Source organism: Schistocerca cancellata, chromosome 6 (assembly GCF_023864275.1).
Source record: "Schistocerca cancellata isolate TAMUIC-IGC-003103 chromosome 6, iqSchCanc2.1, whole genome shotgun sequence".
Lineage (NCBI taxonomy): Eukaryota > Metazoa > Arthropoda > Insecta > Orthoptera > Acrididae > Schistocerca > Schistocerca cancellata.
The window spans coordinates 371,108,796-371,131,932 of NC_064631.1; the positions used below are offsets into that span (position 1 = coordinate 371,108,796).

The 23,137-nt window shown below is 40.1% G+C and overlaps 1 protein-coding gene across 1 annotated transcript in view; it reads right to left on the reverse strand.

Moving 5' to 3' along the window:
- LOC126088569 (zinc finger protein 358-like) overlaps window positions 1-23,137 on the reverse strand; it is an 81,620-nt gene that overhangs the window by 25,272 nt on the left and 33,211 nt on the right. Inside the window, exons 3-5 of the mRNA XM_049906758.1 lie at window positions 22,168-22,702; window positions 12,725-13,045; window positions 1,125-1,487 (exon numbers count right to left, since the gene is read on the reverse strand). Of these exons, the coding sequence (XP_049762715.1) occupies window positions 1,125-1,487; window positions 12,725-13,045; window positions 22,168-22,702 (1,219 nt within the window). The remainder of the gene's footprint in view (window positions 1-1,124; window positions 1,488-12,724; window positions 13,046-22,167; window positions 22,703-23,137) is intronic.

Below are 23,137 nucleotides of genomic sequence, written 5' to 3' on the forward strand. Positions count from 1 at the left end.
TGAGTGGCATTTTATGGTTCCAATTCCACCCACCCCCTCCTCCTCCTCAATATAATTTGAATTACAGTCACCTGTAGACCAATTACACTGCATGTGCCTTACTACGTACTTACCTCAACTATCATTTGATTTGCTATGAGTGATGTGAAACAAGCATTGTATAAAACAATGAAAAGACTTCATAGCCTACCAATTTATTGTGAGAGTTGCAGAAGTTATATGAAATTATATAGGCAACCAGAGAAGCCCCGCGAGAAATGGCTTTTAAACCTACAGAAACATTGCTTAGCCTAAACCGTCGAGTTCCCACTCTAGTGAGATGTGATCAATTATTTTAAGCTGAGAGCTGGATTGCAAGAAAGCAGTGTTCTGACTGTCAGCAAGATGGACATGTTAGTGATAAGCCCATACATTTGTATGTTTATTGGTGTAACACATGTATAATTCCTTATATAAGCCAAAGTATAAAACATACTTTGAGACTACTTCACACTTTCATGAATATCACTCATCCTAAAGGGTAAAGGGTTTCAGTTGCAAAGAATATTTTAATCTCAGTGCAGGAAATACTCAAACTTAGTTTTGTAAACGTTCTAGCAATTACCTTTGTAATGTGTGATAGGAATATCTGCTTTTACATGAGGCACCATGTTCTTTATTCAATTATTGTGTGTTCTACACAATGCTGGTTACTTCTATCAGTCAGTGTAATGTTTTCATTCATAGTTTTCCTGATGTCAAGATCACAGTATATTGTGATCAAGGAATAGCATGGACCATCAGGAGTAGGTACAACCTCATATGCCATTATTTATTTACTAAGAATGAATTCACAAGAGTGATTTATAATGATGTCTCACAAGCTACTCGTAAGTTGTCAAAAATATCTACATAAATTAGAAACTTGTATGGGGACCCCATTTTATAATTATTTAACTGGATAAATGAAAAGCAACCAAAACATACACAGTCTCCCCTTGACAGAGAGCATAAACAAGTGCATTCACAAATAATGGATGGATTTTGAGCCCTTAAGAAAGTGAAGTTCAGTTCACCAGCAAATACAAGAAGGCTTAACATGGCTTCAGTAAACCCCAACAAATAAATATAATAACTTAACCTACCTGTACAACAGTAGCAACAACAGGAACCTTTATTTGCACAGCTTTAACTTTTGCACCAGGTGAGCGGTGAGCTCCACCACCTTCTCCTTGAGCAACAGTTATTTTGCCTGCCTGTCGCAGATCCTCTGCAGTAGCTGGCACTAACATCTGACGTCGTCCAGGACCAGGTGCCGGGTGCACCTTAACTAAAACAGGGATACCTCTTGCTGGTTTAAGCAGTGCAAATGGAGTCTGACCCTCACGTTCTGCCACCTGCATGGCACGAGTTCTGATAGGATCAATAAGAACACCACCTGCTGTTTTTGGGTCACTTTGAGTGTTAACAACATTTGCACTGTTACTAGAAGAGCTGTTTCCAGATACCTAAAGTAAAACAACATATTATTGTAAGATAAACTGATAGTGTTAAGTCCTGGGTCGACTGCATACACTGGAAGGAGTAAAAGTAAACACACACAATATAGCTGTAATAGTGAGTGATCAACAGGCACATAAACATGATCATACTAGCTAAGCTTTTGGACAATGACCTGCTTTCGAGCAAAAATGCTAAAAACACACACACACACACACACACACACACACACACACACACACACACACACACACACACACACACACATTACAGCTAGACAAAGTACAGCTCCATAGCTACAAGTTTGGCTGATGCTTACACTAATGTAAGAGATACTGGCATAACAACATGTAAACAGATTGCAATATTTACAGGTCTGGTAAAGAAAGCAAGTAAACTACGAGGGAGTGTAATATCAAGATAATGCTACTCAAATCCTAAGGTTGAATTTTACAGAGATGGAGCTGATGATGGAAGTAGTTATTTATTTATTGTTGGCTTAGCCTTTAGAGAAGAAATATGTCTCACATTCCCACAGATTAAAAATTACAATACAAAGAGGAAGTAAAAATGGTTGACATAAAAAATTAAAATTTATATATTTGTCATCAAGTGTCTTTTTTTCTCCCTCTCTCACTTGTTGTGCCTCAAATTACAAGGAGTCTCCTACTGTGCCATTAAAAATATATATATATATATTTATTAGAAACAACTTTTATTGGCATTTGCAAGTTCCCACAAAACTACATCACTTTTACATGTAACTGCCATTCACAATGTTGGAACTGCACCAAATTCTTCCACTCATACTTTATACAAGTTCTCTGCCCCGTAACTGAACTAGTTGACAACTGTATTCTTGAGTTGCTCATCATCATCTTCAAAATGCTGTGTGCCAAACTACTGTTTAAGTTGCAAAAGGAAATGATACTTGCTGTATGTGAGTTGAGTACTGCAGGGAAGACGATCAAAAAGTTCTCAATGGGTGTACTGAATCTTATCTTTCCTATGAGTAATGAAGTGTGGAAGCATGCTGTTGTGGCAGAGGACCATCCTGGACAACAGTTTTCCACACCGTGAGTTTTGGATGAGATGTTTCAGTTTGGTGAGTGTTTTGCAATTCACATCAGCTGTAACTGTTGTTCAGTGTTCCATGAAATCAAGCAGACCAACACCCTTACTAGTGGTCATTTTGGTTTTTTTATTCTTATTATTATTTTGCAATTTTTAATGGCACAACTGCATTGAGTAGCATTTTTTTCCTGCATTGGTGAAGGATATCCATGTGTCAGTGGTCATAATACTGTGGGAAAATAAACCCTCATCACTGTGTTGACAGAGCTCCAAAATTGCTCATCGTCCTGAGCTTTTTGTTTTGTTTGGTAACAATTTTTGGTATCTATCTTGAACAAATGTGCAGTATCAGAGTTTTTTTGTTGATAATCATGTAAATAGTGGTTCATCCAACATGAAGAAATTCATCAGCCATAACACTAATCATCAATCACATCATAATTTGTAGCCCCCTTGTTTCATAATTTCATTGGTTTGCATACTTGGTTTGCATACTGAGCCAGCCACTCTGCTTTTCGTGATGCATATTTGTATCACCACTTTTAAAGTCTCAACATCACTGTCTATTTTTTCCTTCACTCATTGGTGTAGACCCATAAACTAGGCACAACAACTTTATTTGTATTCGAGTAAAGCATCTAAATACGGAACTTTTCGCTTTCAACTCAGACCAGTTGCAAACATGATATTACGTTGCACACTATGATTCATGAAGTGCTAAAGAGCTTTGATGAGATATGGCCATATTAAAAATGTCAGTCATTTCATTTCAGAAAATTTTTCCACAAGACAAAGTAAATAGCTGTCATCAAAGTATGTATACAAAGTATATATACAATACAATATGAGGTGCATTTAAGTTCTAAGGCCTCCGATTTTTTTCTACTGAACTACTCACCCGAAATCGATGAAACTGGCGTTACTTCTCGACGTAATCGCCCTGCAGACGTACACATTTTTCACAATGCTGAAGCCATGATTCCATGGCAGCGGCAAAGGCTTCTTTAGGAGTCTGTTTGGACCACTGGAAAATCGCTGATTGTTGGAAAAAGCCGAAAGTCACTAGGAGCCAGGTCAGGTGAGTAGGGAGCATGAGGAATCACTTCAAAGTTGTTATCATGAAGAAACTGTTGCGTTACGTTAGCTCGATGTGCGGGTGCACTGTCTTGCTGAAACAGCACACACGCAGCCCTTCCCGGACGTTTTTGTTGCAGTGCAGGAAGGAATTTGTTCTTCAAAACATTTTCATAGGATGCACCTGTTACCGTAGTGCCCTTTGGAACGCAATGGGTAAGGATTATGCCCTCGCTGTCCCAGAACATGGACACCATCATTTTTTCAGTACTGGCGGTTACCCGAAATTTTTTTGGTGGCGGTGAATCTGTGTGCTTGCATTGAGCTGACTGGCGCTTTGTTTCTGGATTGAAAAATGGCATCCAAGTCTCATCCATTGTCACACCCGACGAAAAGAAAGTCCCTTTCATGCTGTCGTTGCATGTCAACATTGCTTGACAACATGCCACACGGGCAGCCATGTGGTCGTCCGTCAGCATTCGTGGCACCCACCTGGATGACACTTTTCGCATTTTCAGGTCGTCATGCAGGATTGTGTGCACACAACCCACAGAAATGCCAACTGTGGAGGCTATCTGTTCAATAGTCATTTGGCGATCCCCCAAAACAATTCTCTCCACTTTCTCGATCATGTCGTCAGACCGGCTTGTGCGAGCCCGAGGTTGTTTCGGTTTGTTGTCACACGATGTTCTGCCTTCATTAAACTGTCGCACCCACGAACGCAGTTTCGACACATACATAACTCCATCACCACATGTCTCCTTCAACTGTCAATGAATTTCAATTGGTTTCACACCACGCAAATTCAGAAAACGAATGATTGCACGCTGTTCAAGTAAGGAAAACGTCGCAATTTTAAGTATTTAAAACAGTTCTCATTCTCACCGCTGGTGGTAAAATTCCATCTGCCGTACGGTGCTGCCATCTCTGGGACGTATTGACAATGAACACAGACTCATTTTAAAACAACGCGCATGTTTCTATCTCTTTCCAGTCCGGAGAAAAAAAATCGGAGGCCTTAGAACTTGAATGCACCTCGTACTATAAGGAATACAGTTTGATAGTCTAAGGAGAAAAGTTGTTTGTCAACAGCTTCAGCATATTTTCCACTGACACTTTTGGGAACAAAGAGACAATGTCCTGACTGATCTCCACATTGAACACAATTTTGTACGAGTAAATTCCTATTTGTTTCATTATACATACTACAAGCCAAATTATACTAACTTTCATTATTCAGATTAGAATAGATCTGTTTTAAATAATTGGTACATTGAGCTACAATACCCGATGAGAACCACCTGAAAGTCAAAACATCTGCCTACCTTTTGTTCAGGGTTACATATAATTTACTAGTCAGACCATATATTTAGTTTCATAAGCTTGATGCCACATTAAATATTGTGACTTTGGCAAATCTGCAGATGCTAAGCACTGTCTTGCAAACAATCACACAACTACATTCAACGAGAGAATAATTAGTACAATGTATCACCCTATTGGGATTTTGCTATCAAGGAAGCCACTGAGATCAAATTATGCAAAATTAAGTTTAACTGACACAGTGTATATGCTGTTAATGCTACATGGAAGTGTGTGCTTGCTGCTTGAGTTTACAGAGAAATATGCCACCATACTTACTTCTCAATGAGAGCAGTGGCCACATTAGCTTTACTCCATTGGTAGCATATACAGGGTGAATCACCTAAAACTTGCACTTGCGGAAATGGAAAGTGCTATTGATGTGCTGTTTTCACAGAATGGCTTGATAGTCAGGGGCTCGTATTGTTAGCCAATAAATAGCTTGTAATACTACTTAGAAACCATATTTTTGTGAATACACACATTTTTAAATGGAGCAATGCATAGTGATATAACAAACTACAAGTAGGGTAATTTAGAATGTCATTGGTGCTTGTTGGAGGATTCTAGTGCGAGTCATTTTAAAAGATAAAGTGCATACACTAGTTATGTGGATTATGACCAGTATGAGACAACTATCACACGTTGTGTTCAATATGACCACTGGCAGCTGTAATACACGCTTCCAGACTGATATGGAACAACTGCTGAACACGTGCTCGCATTGCAGCAGAGGCGTCTGAGCAGGCTGCAATAATGTGTCATTGAATAGCATTGGGTGTTGTCATAATGTCCTTGTAGACAGCTCCTTTCAGCTTTTTCCACAGAAAAAAGTCTAAGGTGTAAAATCTGGGGAACTTGCTGGCCAAAGTACAGGTCCGTTGTGTCCAATCCAACTATTTGGAAACAATTTGTGAAGACATGCTGTAGTACTTCGAGCAAAAATGGGCTTAAGAACTGATGGTTTAGTATCCCACAGTGCATGTTTAAACTCCACGGATGCTGATGTTCCACGTGACGAAGCCAATGGGGATTATCAACAGGCCAATACAGCATGTCTTAGCAGTTTAACTGGCCATGACTGGTAAATGTGGCTTGTCACTAAAAGATACATGGCATATCTGGAGCATCCTGTCTTATTGTAATGCACATGTACAGAAGTTAATGTTGTTGTTGTTGTTGTTGTCTTCAATCCTGAGACTGGTTTGATGCAGCTCTCCATGCTACTCTATCCTGTGCAAGCTTCTTCATCTCCCAGTACCTACTGCAACCTACATCCTTCTGAATCTGCTTAGTGTATTCATCTCTTGGTCTCCCCCTACGATTTTTACCCTCCACGCTGCCTTCCAATACTAAATTGGTGATCCCTTGATGCCTCAGAACATGTCCTACCAACCGATCCCTTCTTCTGGTCAAGTTGTGCCACAAACTTCTCTTCTCCCCAATCCTATCCAATACTTCCTCATTAGTTATGTGATCTACCCATCTAATTTTCAGCATTCTTCTGTAGCACCACATTTCAAAAGCTTCTATTCTCTTCTTGTCCAAACTATTTACCGTCCATGTTTCACTTCCACAGAAATATGTCTCTCATAATTGTTTCCATGCAGCTCGTGACGGGCATAGATGGAAACTATGTTGATGGAGAATGCATAGGACACTTGCCTGACTGATGCCACTTCCTCCAGCAATTGCGTGGGTGCTAGTATGTGGATAAACTGCAAAAATATTAATTTCTCCTTCTCTGTCATCACTGTTTCCTTCTGTTATGTTATCTAGGTGTTATGCTACCACTTTCACGTAACTGGTGGAAGAGGCTGCTAAATAACTGCCGAGATGGTTGATATCTATTGGAAAACCTTGCCACATACATTGTGCAAGAACGAAATGCATTCTTCCTACACTCTCCATACACTGTGAGCATATCAGCTTCTTCTGCACTGGTAAATTCCACTGTCCGCTCATGACGTACAGCTTGGACTGTCACACACTAAGACTAGCAAGTCACAGTGTTCTCAATGAACGTAGAAGCACACTGTCAGCAAACATAAAAACATTATACCTAGCAACCACACAGGCTGAATGGCACAAACAAGTATCAGTGTGGAAACTTTGGACAATAAAATATCTCCTAAACGCGCGCAAGCAAGCAAACCTCATGCACACTCGACTGCCAGCTCCAGCATCTCATGCTGGAATGCAACATCACATGGGATGCAAGCAGCAATTTGGAGGGGGCTGGGAAGAGATAGTAGTGTATCGATGGGGAGAGAGATGAACGCTGTCTACTGGAGTGCGCAGGAACTAGTCTGCCAACAGGGTCATCAGACCCAGAAATGAGGGACATCCTAACCGAGATAATTCCCACCCTTCCTAAAGTGGTGTTCTGGTGCCCAGTCAACCTCCAAAACACCCTAGCCCATTCCTATGCCACTCCGAATCTCAACCCCTGACCCCAAGGATCATATCTATGTGAAAAACTCAGGTGCACAACCTGCCCAATCCACCACCCAGCACTTCCTATTCCATTCCTGTCACAGGTTAATCCCTCTTCGTCAGGACCCAGGCCTCCTGTGAAAGCAGCTATGCCATTTACCAGTTCTGCTACAATCACTGCACAGCTTTTTATATTGGTATGACTACCAACCAGCTGTCCACCACAATGAATGCCCACTGCCAAACTGTGGTCAAGAGTAAAGTAGGCCACCTTGTGGAACAACATGCGGTGGAACATAATATACTTGATTTCAATGGCTGCTTCACTACCCGAGCCATCTGGACCCTTCCCTCCACCACCAGATTTTCTGAACTGCACAGATGGGAGTTATCCTTACAACACATTCTCCACTCCCGTAATTACCGCAGCCTGAACCTGTGGTAACATACTGTCCTCTCACCTTCCTCCCAACAGTTTACACCCCCTCTGTCCTATCATCTCTGCACTCACATCTCCCAACCTGTGTATTTGCAGCCCTCTGCCAATGCATCCACTTTACTATCCCTGCCAATGCATCAACATGACTCTCCCTGTTCCCCTTCCCCGCCCATACCAGATTGCTGCTCGCATCCCATATGATGCTGCATTCCGGCCCAAGATGCTGGAGTTGATGGTCATGTGTGTGTGAGGTGTGCTTGCTTTTTTGTGTGTGCAAGGTGTGTGTGTCTTTCTTTTACTGATGAAGACAATGGCTGAAAGCTTTTTATGAGTGTATTTTAACTGTGCTTGACTGTTGACATGTCTTCTTTACAGTAAGTATAAATCTCTCTTATACTACGTTTATTTTGTTAATGTCAATAGGCATTGTTCCATTTAAAGAAGTGTATGTTTGCAGAAGAAAATACACTTTCTAAGAATTATTAAACTCTGTTTATTGGCTAACAATACGAGTCCTTGACTACCAATCCATTCTGTGGAAACTGCACGTCAACAGCACTTTCCATTTCTGTGATATTTGCGGTGCAAGTGTTATGTAATTTTACCTGTATAAAAACCTTGACTGACTGGTACATATAAAATATCAGCACTGTTCCAGTTGAAATATGAGCATAGTAGGAGTTAAAAAATTCCAGCACAGCACTTGCTAACAGCTGTCACCTCTTGAGACAAAGGAAATCATCAAAAGCCAGAAATATAACTGTAAACCCAATATGGCAACAGAGACAAGAGAATGTTGAACAATGTTTAGAATGTTTTAAACCAATTGATTTTATGCACTAAGCAGTACTGTGTACAAATGTCAATCCACTACTTCAGCCCACAAATGAAACAAAAATCAAACGAGTGGCAGTGGGCAGTGGGAGGGGTCAAACTCGCCTGCTGGATGGCTTGGTCAGTATTTATAATTCATCTTACTGTTTACCTTGCCTACAACAAAACAGTTACTTGCAAATATTTAACAGGTCGTTTGGACCAAGTGGATTAAAAAATACATGACAAGAAACCAGAATTGTTGAAGAAATGAATCATCTTTAATCAGGACAATGCACCTGCCAACAAGCATCCTTTGGTAATGGGAAAACTGAAGATTAATCTGTTGGAACATCCATCCTATTCACCAGATGTTGTATCCTCTGATTTCCATCTGCTAGCACACTGAGAGATTTTGTGACTGGAAAATATTTTCAGTCTAATGATGATGAGGTTTCCTTATACTGTGCTTAAATCTGTGTGTGTGTGTGTGTGTGTGTGTGTGTGTGTGTGTGTGTGTGTATACAGGGTGTTTCAAAAATGACCGGTATATTTGAAACGGCAATAAAAACTAAACGAGCAGCGATAGAAATACACCATTTGTTGCAATATGCTTGGGACAACAGTACATTTTCATGCAGACAAACTTTCGAAATTACAGTAGTTACAATTTTCAACAACAGATGGCGCTGCGGTCTGGGAAACTCTATAGTACGATATTTTCCACATATCCACCATACGTAGCAATAATATGGCGTAGTCTCTGAATGAAATTACCCGAAACCTTTGACAACGTGTCTGGCGGAATGGCTTCACATGCAGATGAGACGTACTGCTTCAGCTGTTCAATTGTTTCTGGATTCTGGCGGTACACCTGGTCTTTCAAGTGTCCCCACAGAAAGAAGTCACAGGGGTTCATGTCTGGCGAATAGGGAGGCCAATCCACGCCGCCTCCTGTATGTTTCGGATAGCCCAAAGCAATCAAAAGCAATCACACGATCATTGAAATATTCATTCAGGAAATTAAAGACGTCAGCCGTGCGATGTGGCCGGGCACCATCTTGCATAAACCACGAGGTGTTCGCAGTGTCGTCTAAGGCAGTTTGTACCGCCACAAATTCACGAAGAATGTCCAGATAGCATGATGCAGTAATCATTTCGGATCTGAAAAATGGGCCAATGATTCCTTTAGAAGGAATGGCGGCCCAGACCAGTACTTTTTGAGGATGCAGGGACGATGGGACTGCAACATGGGGCTTTTCGGTTCCCCATATGCGCCAGTTCTGTTTATTGACGAAGCTTCGTCAGTAAACCAAATGCAGCCCACATGCATATCGCCGTCATCAATCCTGTGCACTACATCGTTAGCGAATGTCTCTCGTGCAGCAATGGTAGCGGCGCTGAGGGGTTGCCGTGTTTGAATTTTGTATGGATAGAGGTGTAAACTCTGGTGCATGAGACGATACGTGGACGTTGGCGTCATTTGGACCGCAGCTGCAACATGGCGAACGGAAACCCGAGGCCGCTGTTGGATCACCTGCTGCACTATCTGCGCGTTGCCCTCTGTGGTTGCCGTACGCGGTCGCCCTACCTTTCCAGCACATTCATCCATCACGTTCCCAGTCCGTTGATTTTTTCAAACAGATCCTTTACTGTATCGCTTTTCGGTCCTTTGGTTACATTAAACCTCCGTTGAAAACTTCATCTTGTTGCAACAACACTGTGTTCTAGGCGGTGGAATTCCAACACCAGAAAAATCCTCTGTTCTAAGGAATAAACCATGTTGTCTACAGCACACTTGCACATTGTGAACAGCACACGCTTACAGCAGAAAGACGACGTACAGAATGGCGCACCCACAGACTGCATTGTCTTCTATATCTTTCACATCACTTGCAGCGCCATCTGTTGTTGAAAATTGTAACTACTGTAATTTCGAAAGTTTGTCCGCCTGAAAATGTACTGTTGTCCCAAGCATATTGCAACAAACGGTGTATTTCTATCGCTGCTCGTTTAGTTTTTATTGCCGTTTCAAATATACCGGTCATTTTTGAAAAACACTATATATATATATATATATATATATATATATATATATATATATATATGAGATATGAATATAATAGAGGGAAACATTCCACGTGGGAAAAATATATTTAAAAAGAAAGATGATGAGACTTACCAAACAAAAGCGCTGGCAGGTCGATAGACACACAGACAAACACAAACATACACACAAAATCTAGCTTTCGCAACCAATGGTTGCCTCGTCAGGAAAGAGGGAAGGAGAGGGAAAGACAAAAGGATTTGGGTTTTAAGGGAGAGGGTAAGGAGTCATTCCAATCCCGGGAGCGGAAAGACTTACCTTAGGGGGAAAAAAGGACAGGTATACACTCGCACACACACACACATATCCATCCTCATATACACAGACACAAGCAGACGTCTGTGTATATGAGGATGGATATGTGTGTGTGTGCGAGTGTATACCTGTCCTTTTTTCCCCCTAAGGTAAGTCTTTCCGCTCCCGGGATTGGAATGACTCCTTACCCTCTCCCTTAAAACCCAAATCCTTTTGTCTTTCCCTCTCCTTCCCTCTTTCCTGACGAGGCAACCATTGGTTGCGAAAGCTAGATTTTGTGTGTATGTTTGTGTTTGTCTGTGTGTCTATCGACCTGCCAGCGCTTTTGTTTGGTAAGTCTCATCATCTTTCTTTTTATATATATATATATATATATATATATATATATATATATATATATATATATATATATATATATATATATATATATATATACTGTGCTTAAATCAGTGTCCCTGAGATTGCATTGTGGAATGAAAGTCATGTGAAGTACATAATTATGAGAATACATCACGATGATTTTTGTTGTATGGCATGAACTCAACATTCCAGAAGAGTCTTTATATGTCCTGCAAAGTTAAAGTAAGTTTTGTGAGATGGAATTCATAATCAGCTTATGTATCATTGTGGAAGTATTCCCTGTAAAGCTTGCACATTGCTAAAGTCCTCTTCTAAGCTATGTAAATGATAACAATATGTCTTTACTCCTCTATCAGAAATCAATGTAATTGCATCATCTCGACTTCACTGTTGTCACTAGAGATGCCAGTTCATTTATCACACTTATCACAATACAATATAGTGAGTGCATTACATCTCATTAGTGTGCAATTTATCTTTTTTGTCTTTCAGAGTTCTCTCATATTGTTCCTCACACCATACTAGATAGTACCTACTATTTGAAAGCATGATGTCTAGCTGTGGGTAGTTACCTTAATGTGGAAACTTGAGAGTGCTTCTCTGTGTAGTATGTGGAGAAAGATGATTCATAATTGTTTTTAACTTTTTCAACAAGAAATCTGGACATAAAAATGGGCAGGTTGTCTTTGCCACTTCTATGCTATGGAGGTTCTGTCAGTGTTGCACTTCATTATGTAACTAAAATGTAGCCTGTGTGGATAGGCACCAGACTAAAATCCAGATATCTGGGATTTCATTCCCAGTTGAAACTAAGATTTATTCTGGCACATCAGATTATCATTATCTTCAGCAAATTTTATTTGCCTGAGAAAAATATAGTACTAGTGTTTTGCAGAATTCACACAGAACTATAGAAACCTGCTTGATTAGGTGAATGTGCCGACAATAAGATCAGAGGAAGGCAAGTACACATAATTTCCAATAAATACACATCTAATGAAGTGCTGTAGCACTCAAACCAACCTCTCAGTTGAAGGTGGTTTTATTTCTATACATGCTGATTTTTATTTGTTCAGAAAGGCTGCTATCTCGGCCACCAAAATGGCACTCTGCTGTGATGATCGAACTACACGATATTTGCAGAATGTTACATTCTGGTGTTTTACAATGTTCTCTTATTGCTGCAGATGTTTCCACATTTGTTGTAGGTGACTTATTCAGAACTCTATTCTTTGACAACATCTACATAAATTTTCCTCCCAAAGTACAACAGACTTATACAATTACCTACAACAATTTTAGGGCTGAATCTGATATATGCTCACCCGAGGATGAGGCCCACGAAAACGCACACCATGTTTATATTCTTCATGAGCACGTAAAGCACCTTTCCGTGTAAATTCTAGGTCACAAATGTAACAAGTATAACGTGCACGATCACCGTGTGAGTGAGCACGATGACACACAAGATTTGACATTTGATTAAAACCCTTTCCACAGAGTTCACACTTGTATGGTCTTTCATTGGTGTGCGTGAACACATGGTTTCTGAGATTGCCTTTTTGGTGGAAGCCTTTCCCACAGGTTGGACAACGATGGGGCTTATAATCAGAATGAGTTTTCCTGTGTGATATAAGTGTTGATACCTGAAAAAATATAAAATATTGTAATCAAAGACGAGCAAAAATGAAGGGTTAATATTTCACTAAGTTAACATAAACATGCATCAACATAATGCATTAAAATTCTCCACAACAAAGGTGCAGTTATCAACAAAATCACAAACAGTAACAGTAAACACATTTCTTTGAGAGACCATTATCATTATCAAATAGCATGGCAACGTGAGAGTGCGCTTAGATAAAATGGACCTCATACAAATTGGAATTGTCTCACCTCAAAAACTATTTTGTAAAGATGTACGTGAACATCATTAATCACGTAGGCTTCTCAATGCTGTGAAACGGTGCTGTCCACTACAAATACCTTTACATTAGCCTATTAGAAATACTTGTCACAAGGTTAATAAGTATTCCTTTTCGTTTGATATGGTATTATTATTATTATTCTTTCTTTCTTTCTTTTCTCAGACGTTATGTCTGGTCAAAAATGGAAAGTGATGCGGACCTTGATCAAGCGTGACTTCCTTTTAACTGTACGGTATATGTTATATTGCATTTAGGAACTTTCGGGTAATTGAACACGTATCAATAATTATGGATTTCTGTAGTTTTATATATAAGTTTGGATGTAGCTGTATTGCATTGATGTACTGGTGGATATTGTGGGGTATGACTCCTGTAGTTGATAGTATAATTGGTATAATGTCAACTTTATCCTGATGCCACATGTCCTTGACTTCCTCAGCCAGTTGGATGTATTTATCAATTTTTTCTCCTGTTTTCTTTTGTATATTTGTTGTATTGGGTATGGATATTTCGATCTTTTTATTGGTGAGTATGATGTCAGGTTTGTTATGTGGTGTTGTTTTATCTGTTATAATGGTTCTGTTCCAGTATAATTTGTATTCATCATTCTCCAGTACATTTTGTGGTGCATACTTGTATGTGGGAACGTGTTGTTTTATAAGTTTATGTTGTAAGGCAAGCTGTTGATGTATTATTTTTGCTACATTGTTATGTCTTCTGGGGTATTCTGTATTTGCTAGTATTGTACACCCGCTTGTGATGTGATCTACTGTTTCTATTTGTTGTTTGCAAAGTCTGCATTTATCTGTTGTGGTATTGGGATCTTTAATAATATGCTTACTGTAATATCTGGTGTTTATTGTTTGATCCTGTATTGCAATCATGAATCTTTCCATCTCACTGTATATATTGCCTTTTCTTAGCCATGTGTTGGATGCGTCATGATCGATGTGTGGCTGTGTTAGATGATACGGGTGCTTGTCATTTAGTGTTTTCTTTTTCCAATTTACTTTCTTCGTATCTGTTGATGTTATGTGATCTAAAGGGTTGTAGAAGTGGTTATGAAATTGCAGTGGTGTAGCCGATGTATTTATATGAGTGATTGCTTTGTGTATTTTGCTAGTTTCTGCTCATTCTAGAAATAATTTTCTTAAATTGTCTACCTGTCCATAATGTAGGTTTTTTATGTCAATAAATCCCCTTCCTCTTTCCGTTCTGCTTAATGTGAATCTTTCTGTTGCTGAATGTATGTGATGTATTCTATATTTGTGGCATTGTGATCGTGTAAGTGTATTGAGTGCTTCTAGGTCTGTCTTACTCCATTTCACTACTCCAAATGAGTAGGTCAATATTGGTATAGCATAAGTATTTATAGCTTTTGTCTTGTTTCTTGCTGTCAGTTCTGTTTTCAGTATTTTTGTTAGTCTTTGTCTATATTTTTCTTTTAGTTCTTCTTTAATATTTGTATTATCTATTCCTATTTTTTGTCTGTATCCTAGATATTTATAGGCATCTGTTTTTTCCATCGCTTCTATGCAGTCACTGTGGTTATCCAATATGTAATCTTCCTGTTTAGTGTGTTTTCCCTTGACTATGCTATTTTTCTTACATTTGTCTGTTCCAAAAGCCATATTTATATCATTGCTGAATACTTCTGTTATCTTTAGTATTTGGTTGAGTTGTTGATTTGTTGCTGCCAGTAGTTTTAGATCATCCATGTATTATTATTATTATTATTATTATTATTATTATTATTATTATTTATTACACTGGGCAATCAATCAGAATGCATAACAGAAAGAGAGGAAGTTGGATACTACACCTGATCTGCCAAACTAAACTGACTATAAGTAAGATGTGGAGTGGGGTCTGCATAAACAAATATTGTACTGAAACATTTCAATACACAAGATGTCACACACAATGAAAAATTCATTATTATTCTGCTTTCTGGACATCATTGCTGTCAGTTTCCAGGTTGCCCGCAAATTATACCCCTTATCAGAACATATCTACATCTACATTCATGTTCAAGAAAACCAGAATACCTTGAATGACAAGATAGGGCGTTCGTATTCACAGAACATGTACATGTTCTGCATAAATGATTAGGTTTTGAACCTTGTAGGCCCGCAGATTCAAAGTCAACGTCGATATCGCGGCACAGCACCTACCAGTAAAATGTGCCTGCAGCTCTCGTTGTCACTATAAACTGAAGGTAATGGATCAGTGTTACTTGAGCAGATGGTGCAAGGTGCCTCCCAGACATAGGCGTGAACTGTATCATCAAAGCAGTGTGTTTGAAAGAGGGGCGCATTATTGGCACGAGAGAAAGTAGTGCGTCCATCCAGGAAACTGCTTCTCCTGTGGGACAAAGTGTTTTGGCAGTGGAACGAATCCATGCAGAATGGTTCGTGGAAAGCCGTAGAACACAAAGAGAGGGGTCAGGTTGCACCACCACCCAGACCACCTCCCGCACAGTCGACATCTCATCCCTCATCCGAATGGCATTGCCGGACAGATCTGTGTCCTCCTTGGCTGTGGCGCAACAATGGAACAGTGTAACACATCCTACACTATATGGGTGACAGTCCGTCACTGTTTATTACGGTATAGGCTATGTGCGTGTTATACACTACTCTGCCTACCTTTGAAGAATGTGCAGAAACATGCTAGACCACAATGGTGTATGGAATGATGTCACTTGGGACAGGAATGTCATCAGATAATGTTTTTGGGCGAATCCAGGTTCTGTTTGTTTGAAAACGATGGCCGCATTTTGGTTCGCCGCAGACATCCCAGCATCACAGTGATTGCACTCGCACAAGACATACAGAGACAACTTGGGGCCTTATTGTATGTGGTGCTATTGGCTACTACCACAAATCACAGCTGGTGCATGTCCAGGACCCTGTGACTAATGTGAATCACATCCTGCAAACCGTAGCCATATACTTTCTGCACAACACCCCAGACACCATTTCTCAGCAAGACAATGACCACATGTTGTTGCACAAACACATACCTTATTGGTGTCACAGGATGTCAGCCTTTTGTCCTGGCCTGCCAGATCACCAGACTTGTGCCAGTCAAGAATATGATGAAACGACAGGTGCATGGTGAAATGACAGGGGCAGCACTACCAAGCGCTAACCATCACAGATGAACTTTGGAACCAGTTGAATGCAGCATGGATGCTTATACCACAGGATGCCATTCATGCCTTATAGGTGCTGATGCCATCGCACATGGAACAAGATATCAGGGGCCATGGCAGACCATGTGCCTACTAGACAGCAGGATGTATGCTGAACCAAGGTGACTGAAAAGCTAATCATTTCTGCAGAACATACTAATGTACATGTCCTGTGAATATGAATGTCCTATCTCTAGTCATTCAAGGTGTTCCTATGAGTGTACATCTATCACTGCAAACCACTGTGAAGTGCATGGCACTGATACTTCCCATTGCACTGTGAATTAGTCTTTCCTCCTGCTTCATTTGTTTATGGAGCCCGGGAAGAATGCTAGCTTGTATGCCTCCGTGCATGCTGCAGTTATTCTAATCTTGTCTTCACACTGATCTTGTCATGCGTTATTACAGAAAAAGCGATAGTGCATTTCTTATGAAAACTCCTGTCCATAATGATTGTACTTAGATAATTAATCAGTTGAATATGAGAAATCAGATAAGTGGATTGTTTCTAGAGTGAATCTTTTGCTCTACTGTCGAGTGTACACTGTTGTAAAACTACCTGTGTTGAAGACAAGGAACCAATTCCAGATACATGCCATCTGCAGGAAATGTTCTTGTTGGCTGAGCTGCCCATTCATGTGACCTGCAATGCAGCTTTAGTTTTTCTGTATTTTCATTATACTATGCAAACTACTCAGAAACTATTTTACATTCCTTACAATGTGAGCATTCCTAGGCAAAAAACTGTAGCATAGAAATGGCTCAACTACTGTCTGTGGTTTGTTTCCAGAATTAGTCATCTCCTCTGGAGTGTAAAGTAGTTGCTGCGAGATTACCCGACAATTTACAATTGCGTCCTGGATCAAGATTCAAACCAACATTCTTGACTTTGTGACTGTTCAAGCTTTCCCAGAGGATATGTTGTAAATAGTCTTCATGGGTTTACCACTGGATCACATTGTGCAAATTCCACAGTATTTCCCCAGAGCAACTGTTACACATCTTCAGGTGGTTCAACCTTGCTGGTGACTAGGTACGTCATAGTCGTACCCTGCCACCAGCAAGGCTGAACCACCTGAAGATGTAGGTCAGTTGCTCCGAGGAAATACTGTGGAATTTGCAAAATGTGGTCCTGTGGCAAACCTGCAAAGACTATTTACCATTGACTTTAGTTGCAAAGCTTCACAAAAATGCACATTTTGATGCAGCTTGAAAGATTCCTCCTGCTAACAATACCTAATCTGCGAGTACAATTTCTCCATAAAATCCTTTCTTCGAAGAACTCTAGTTTGGTAACATATGCAAGAGAGACTACTCCAGCAATGAGGATTGAAACTGTGTGGGCAAAATGTGATTTAAACTTAGATAACTCACCAATAAAAGCACTGACCATGAAAAGTTAATGTCCAGATTCCAGTTCCACAACAAAATTTTTGAGACTTTCATGGCCACTTGACATATTATCCACTGGCTTTTGTATCAGGATCTTTGACTGATGTTTGTTTGACAATTCATTCAAGATTTACTCTCCAATGCTAGTGGCCACCCATCGTTACTGGTGGTCACCAACAACAGAGAGTGAATCTTTGACCATTACAACCACTCGTGCTGACAAAAAAATCAGGAAAAAACATTAAACAAATCTCTGTCGAAGATCTATACAAAAGCCAACATGCAATACGTCAGTTTTTCAACGGACCACATATTGATACCGAGTGAAAAATTCATTCTAGTATCAATGATATTTCATCTTTTTAAGTTCCTGTTACTCAGCTTGACCCACATGTGAGTTGAGTTGTTCTGGTTTTCTCTAGACAGTCCTAGGGGAGAATAAGAATGTCCTCCTACATTCTGTGCTACTTACAAGGTTTTGTTGAAGTTCTGGTGCTTTAATACTCCAGTTATTAATATTATTTCAGCCATTGTGATGCCTAAGAGATGAGGATGCAATATGACCCTCATTTACAGACACCACCTAAAACTTTAAAAACTGACTTTTGTTGTCTTCTGTTATGACATTTAATGGATAATGTGGAAACAAATTTCCAGCCAGTACACACAGGAACACAATTTACAACACGTTCTGGAAGCTCTTACTCTAGGTTTCATTTCTTTTTTAAAAAACTATGGTAGACAAACAATAATTTGTGTTATCCACCAACATACTTAGGTAGTGTGCTACAGTGAGACATGGAGTACAACTGCTCTTGTGAATGATTTAAAATGAAGCAAAAAATGGGCATATACAAGGGCATACTGAAAAGTTAATGCCTCCAAATTCTTTATGTGAAAACTCTTTAAAGTTTTTGAATAAAATAAATTTGATTAACATTCTACATCTTAATACTTCATCTCTGCATATTTATTTCTCAAAATAGTTACCTGGTGATGTACCCATTCCTCCCAATGAGAATCCAATTTTTTGATACTGTCACTATGGAATGTCCAAAATCTTACCTGTCCTTGCACCCCTTCAACACATCAAAGTATAGTCATCAAAGCTGTTCTTCAAGTTTTGAAAACAGATGAAAATTGGATGGGGCCCAGTCGGGACTGTATGGAGGGTGATCAATAACAGTGAACCCAAGTGTCAGACTGTTGCAGATGTCACAGCACTCATGTGTGGTCTGGCATTGTCAAGCCGAAGGAGAGAGTGCTCCATGTGTGGATGAATTTGATTACAGCATGCTGTTTCTAACAAACTGATTCAGTTAGGTTACACACCACCATGTCACAAACTACCTTTCAGAGCCCTCTAGCAATAACGGGTTTCCAGTCTGTAGACATGATGGAAAAAAAAAAGCAGAATGTTATAAAGCTTGTTTTATTTAAAAAGCTTTTAAGAGTTTTCAGATAAAAAATTCGGAGGCATTACATTTCAACACACTATTGTACAACTTTCTGTCATTTATCATAAAAAATACAATTATTTTATTCTAGCTCTAACTTATAACTTTGTCTTCCTTGCTTTAATGTGCTGAATATCTGAACATATCATTCTAGAGACATGATGAGGCTGCAAATGTATATGTACCCACATTCCCAATATATGGATTCTCTTTGTGTATTCTCATTTGATTCCAAAGAATTACTCAATATTTCCATTAGATTTCAGAAAACAGAAATCATGCTGAATCCTTATCACAGCAACTGCGCGGCGTGTGTGCTTCATAAACATACCTCTCACATGAGTCATACAGGCTAAAAGGCAACATATGATCTTTAGTGATATTAATTTACTAAAACTATTTCTCAGTCTTCATCAGCAAATAAAAAGATGCATACAAGCAAATGGGGGGGGGGGGGGGGGGGGGAGAGAAAAAGCATGTTCAGTTGCAGACAGGTACAATGAAAAGACTGTTATACATTGAGCTTTTGGTCAAAGCCTTGTTCAGAAAAGAAGACAAATGTACACAAGCAATCACAACTCTCACACACGTAGCACTGCTATCTGCAGCAGCAGCGGCCACAGTACAATCCTGGCACTGATCGGAAGCAACACTTCAGAGCCTGGTAAGGGAAGGGGGAGGATAGCAGGGTACAGGTTGGGGGAAAGAAGAGTGCTGTCTGGCAGAGCCTGCAGAGACTAGATGGTAGCAGCACGAGGCTGATGGGTGCAGTGTTAGGAGATGGTGAGGAATGGGAGGGCATGGAACAGGAGAGGAGCAGAGAAGGGGAAAAAAATCAGTGGGCAAATTGTTTGAGAGTGGTGAACAGTGAGGGTCAGAGGACATGAACTGGGAGGGAGTGATAGGACAGAGGGGACAGAAACTGTTGGGTGAAGTGTGCGGGGACAGTGGGTCATCATAGGTCGTGGCTGGGAAAATGTGAGAAGTGAAGAATGTGTTGTAATAAACACTCACATATGCTCAGTTCAGAAAAGCTGGTGGTGTATGGAAGAATCCAGATGACCTGGGTTGTGAAGCAGGCATTGAACTTAATCATGTCACATTCAGCTGCATATTGTGCCACAGGGGGGTCTCCATCAGAGGCTACACCACTTATGAAAGCTCTGCTGCAAAACATTTTACAGCTTTTTATCACCAAACTGTGGCCAAAAAGCAAAGTACACCATCCTGTAGCACAACATGTAGCTGAGGATAACACATCTGATTTCAATGGCTGCTTCACAGCCCAGGCCATCTGGATCTTCCCCTCCACCATCTTTTCTGAACTGTGCAGATGGGAACTATCCTCATAACTCATTCTGCTTCCACTTCCGAAATTATCACGGTCTCAACCTACAATAATCTACTGTCCATACACTCTCCACCCATCAGCTACCACCTCCTCTGTCCCATTACCCCCTCTCAATTTGCAGCTCATCACCCTTATTATGCACCACTCCGGCAACACACCCTCTAATTTTTCTCCTTTCTGCCCTCTCCTTTTCTGCTACCCATTTCCTCCTCCTCCCTTCTCTACAGTCTCCCAATGATGCACCTGATAGCCTTGTCCTCCTGCCATCTGGTCCCTCCATGCTCCACCAAACAGTGCTCTTCCCTGCCACTGCTCTCTCTCCCCATTTCCTGCCCCACGCTGACCTGTTGCTTTCGTTAAAGGTGGTAACTGCATTCTGGCTGCGCAGCTGAGATAACGATCATGTGTGCATGAAGTATGCCTGCTTGTGTGGATGTGTCTCCTTTTCTGAAGAACGCTTTGGCCAAAAGCTCAATGTATAACAGTCTTTTCATTGTACCTGTCTGCAACTGAACATGCCTTCCCCCCCCCCCCCCCCCCCCCCATTTGTTTGTATGCATCTTTTTATTTGCTGATGAAGACTGAGAAATAGTTTGAGTAAATTAATATCCCTAAAGATCAGATATTGCCTTTTAGCCTGTATGACTTATGTGAGAGATATGTTTATGAAGCACACACTCCACGTAGTTGCTGTGATAAGGATTCATGATTTCTGTTTTCTGAAATCTAATGGAAATATTGAGTAATTCTCGTACCTACTTGCAACATGATGTGTTGTCTTTACAGTAAATAGCAGGCTATCCTTATCATAATACTGTTGATATTCCAACCTGAACTTTCTATTATTGAACAATATGCAGATAGATTCTATTCACCGCATAGCAAAAGCACTGAGTCACATACAGGCACAATGTAAAAGAATGCTACATATATTCTGCAATCTGACTAATGCCTTTATCAGAATAGCAAACACATGCACATTCACACAAGGACAAGTCACACACATACCCACTGTCATCGCCAGGTGCTAAAGGCCTTAGTGTCTGGAGATGACAGTCACTTTGTGTGTATAAGTTGTGCTCATTTGAATGTCTGCAAGTGTTCTTGAAGGGCTTATTCCGATAGCTGAAGATACCTAATATTGTTTTTCATTGTGACTTTTGCGACTCAATGCTGCCTCTATGTGGTGAGTAGCAATATATCATTTTCATCTGATGTTATTCCACCCTGGATATTCCATTGTTTGATTTTGTCAAAGTATTAAAAAAATTTTGCTCAACTACAGAAACATGCAATCACCAATAATCCCTACAAATCAGAGGTCTCATTTAACTATTATGAACTAAAAAATCTCTTTGGGGTGGGTGGGGGAGGTATCTTCACTATTATTTGGATAGTAATTCAATAAAAGAGTTACTAGCAAGATTATGGACTACATGCTTACCCTGTTAAATGTCTTCTCACACATCTCACAAACATATGGCCGGGCATCTGTATGTATGGCACGGTGTTGTGACAAGGTACTCAACTGACGGAATGCTTTTCCACAGGCTTCACATCGAAAGTTGCGTTCACCTGTATGTGTTGGCAGGTGACGTGTTAGAGTGTACTGATGACGGAACTCTTTCCCACAATAGCCACACTCCCAAAGTTTGACAGTTTTATCACCAACACGGGCATAACGTACAAAGTGAGTTCGAGGAGTGGTTGGATCTCTAGAGTCATTCTGACGTTGTCTTTCTCTTTCTGCTTCTACATCCTCTTCACTAACCACTTTGAATCGGATTTGACCTCGCCGTGCACCCATGTATCGACCTGATGATTGCAACGATGTATACTCTGGCTCAGAACCCGGTGTTCCCTCAGTATCCGGTGATGGCACATCATCTTCTGTTTTGATGAATAATTGGTCTGATGCTACTACTTCCTCTGTCTTCACTGTTCGTTCACGCACGACGAGCTCCAGCACACCATCTCTGCTATCAATGCATAAAGACAGAACAGTCAAGTTATGCTCAATGCAACAATTGGCAAGAAAGTAGTTATAGTTTGTTGATGGCAAACAAATAAATTGTTTTATTTTCTTCTTGTCTCAGGAAACAATATACCATGCCCACATGCAAAACCAATTAAAATGGTGAAATGATGATGAAACTGAACAATGTGATAATAAAAATACTGATACTAAGTAAATAATTAATACAATTTTATTGCCTTTCAAACTTAAACTCCCCAAGCAGGTTAATTTAGTGTTTTAAGTTCTTAGCAGAATGCAAACAATAGTTATAAAGAAAACTGAGAAGCTCTGCTCCTTTCATGTTTTTACAGAGTTTCTGCAGATAACTAAAATGATAATTTATTACTAAACAAACCTCAATTGTGCAAAATCACACATTACTCCTAAGAGTGGTAAC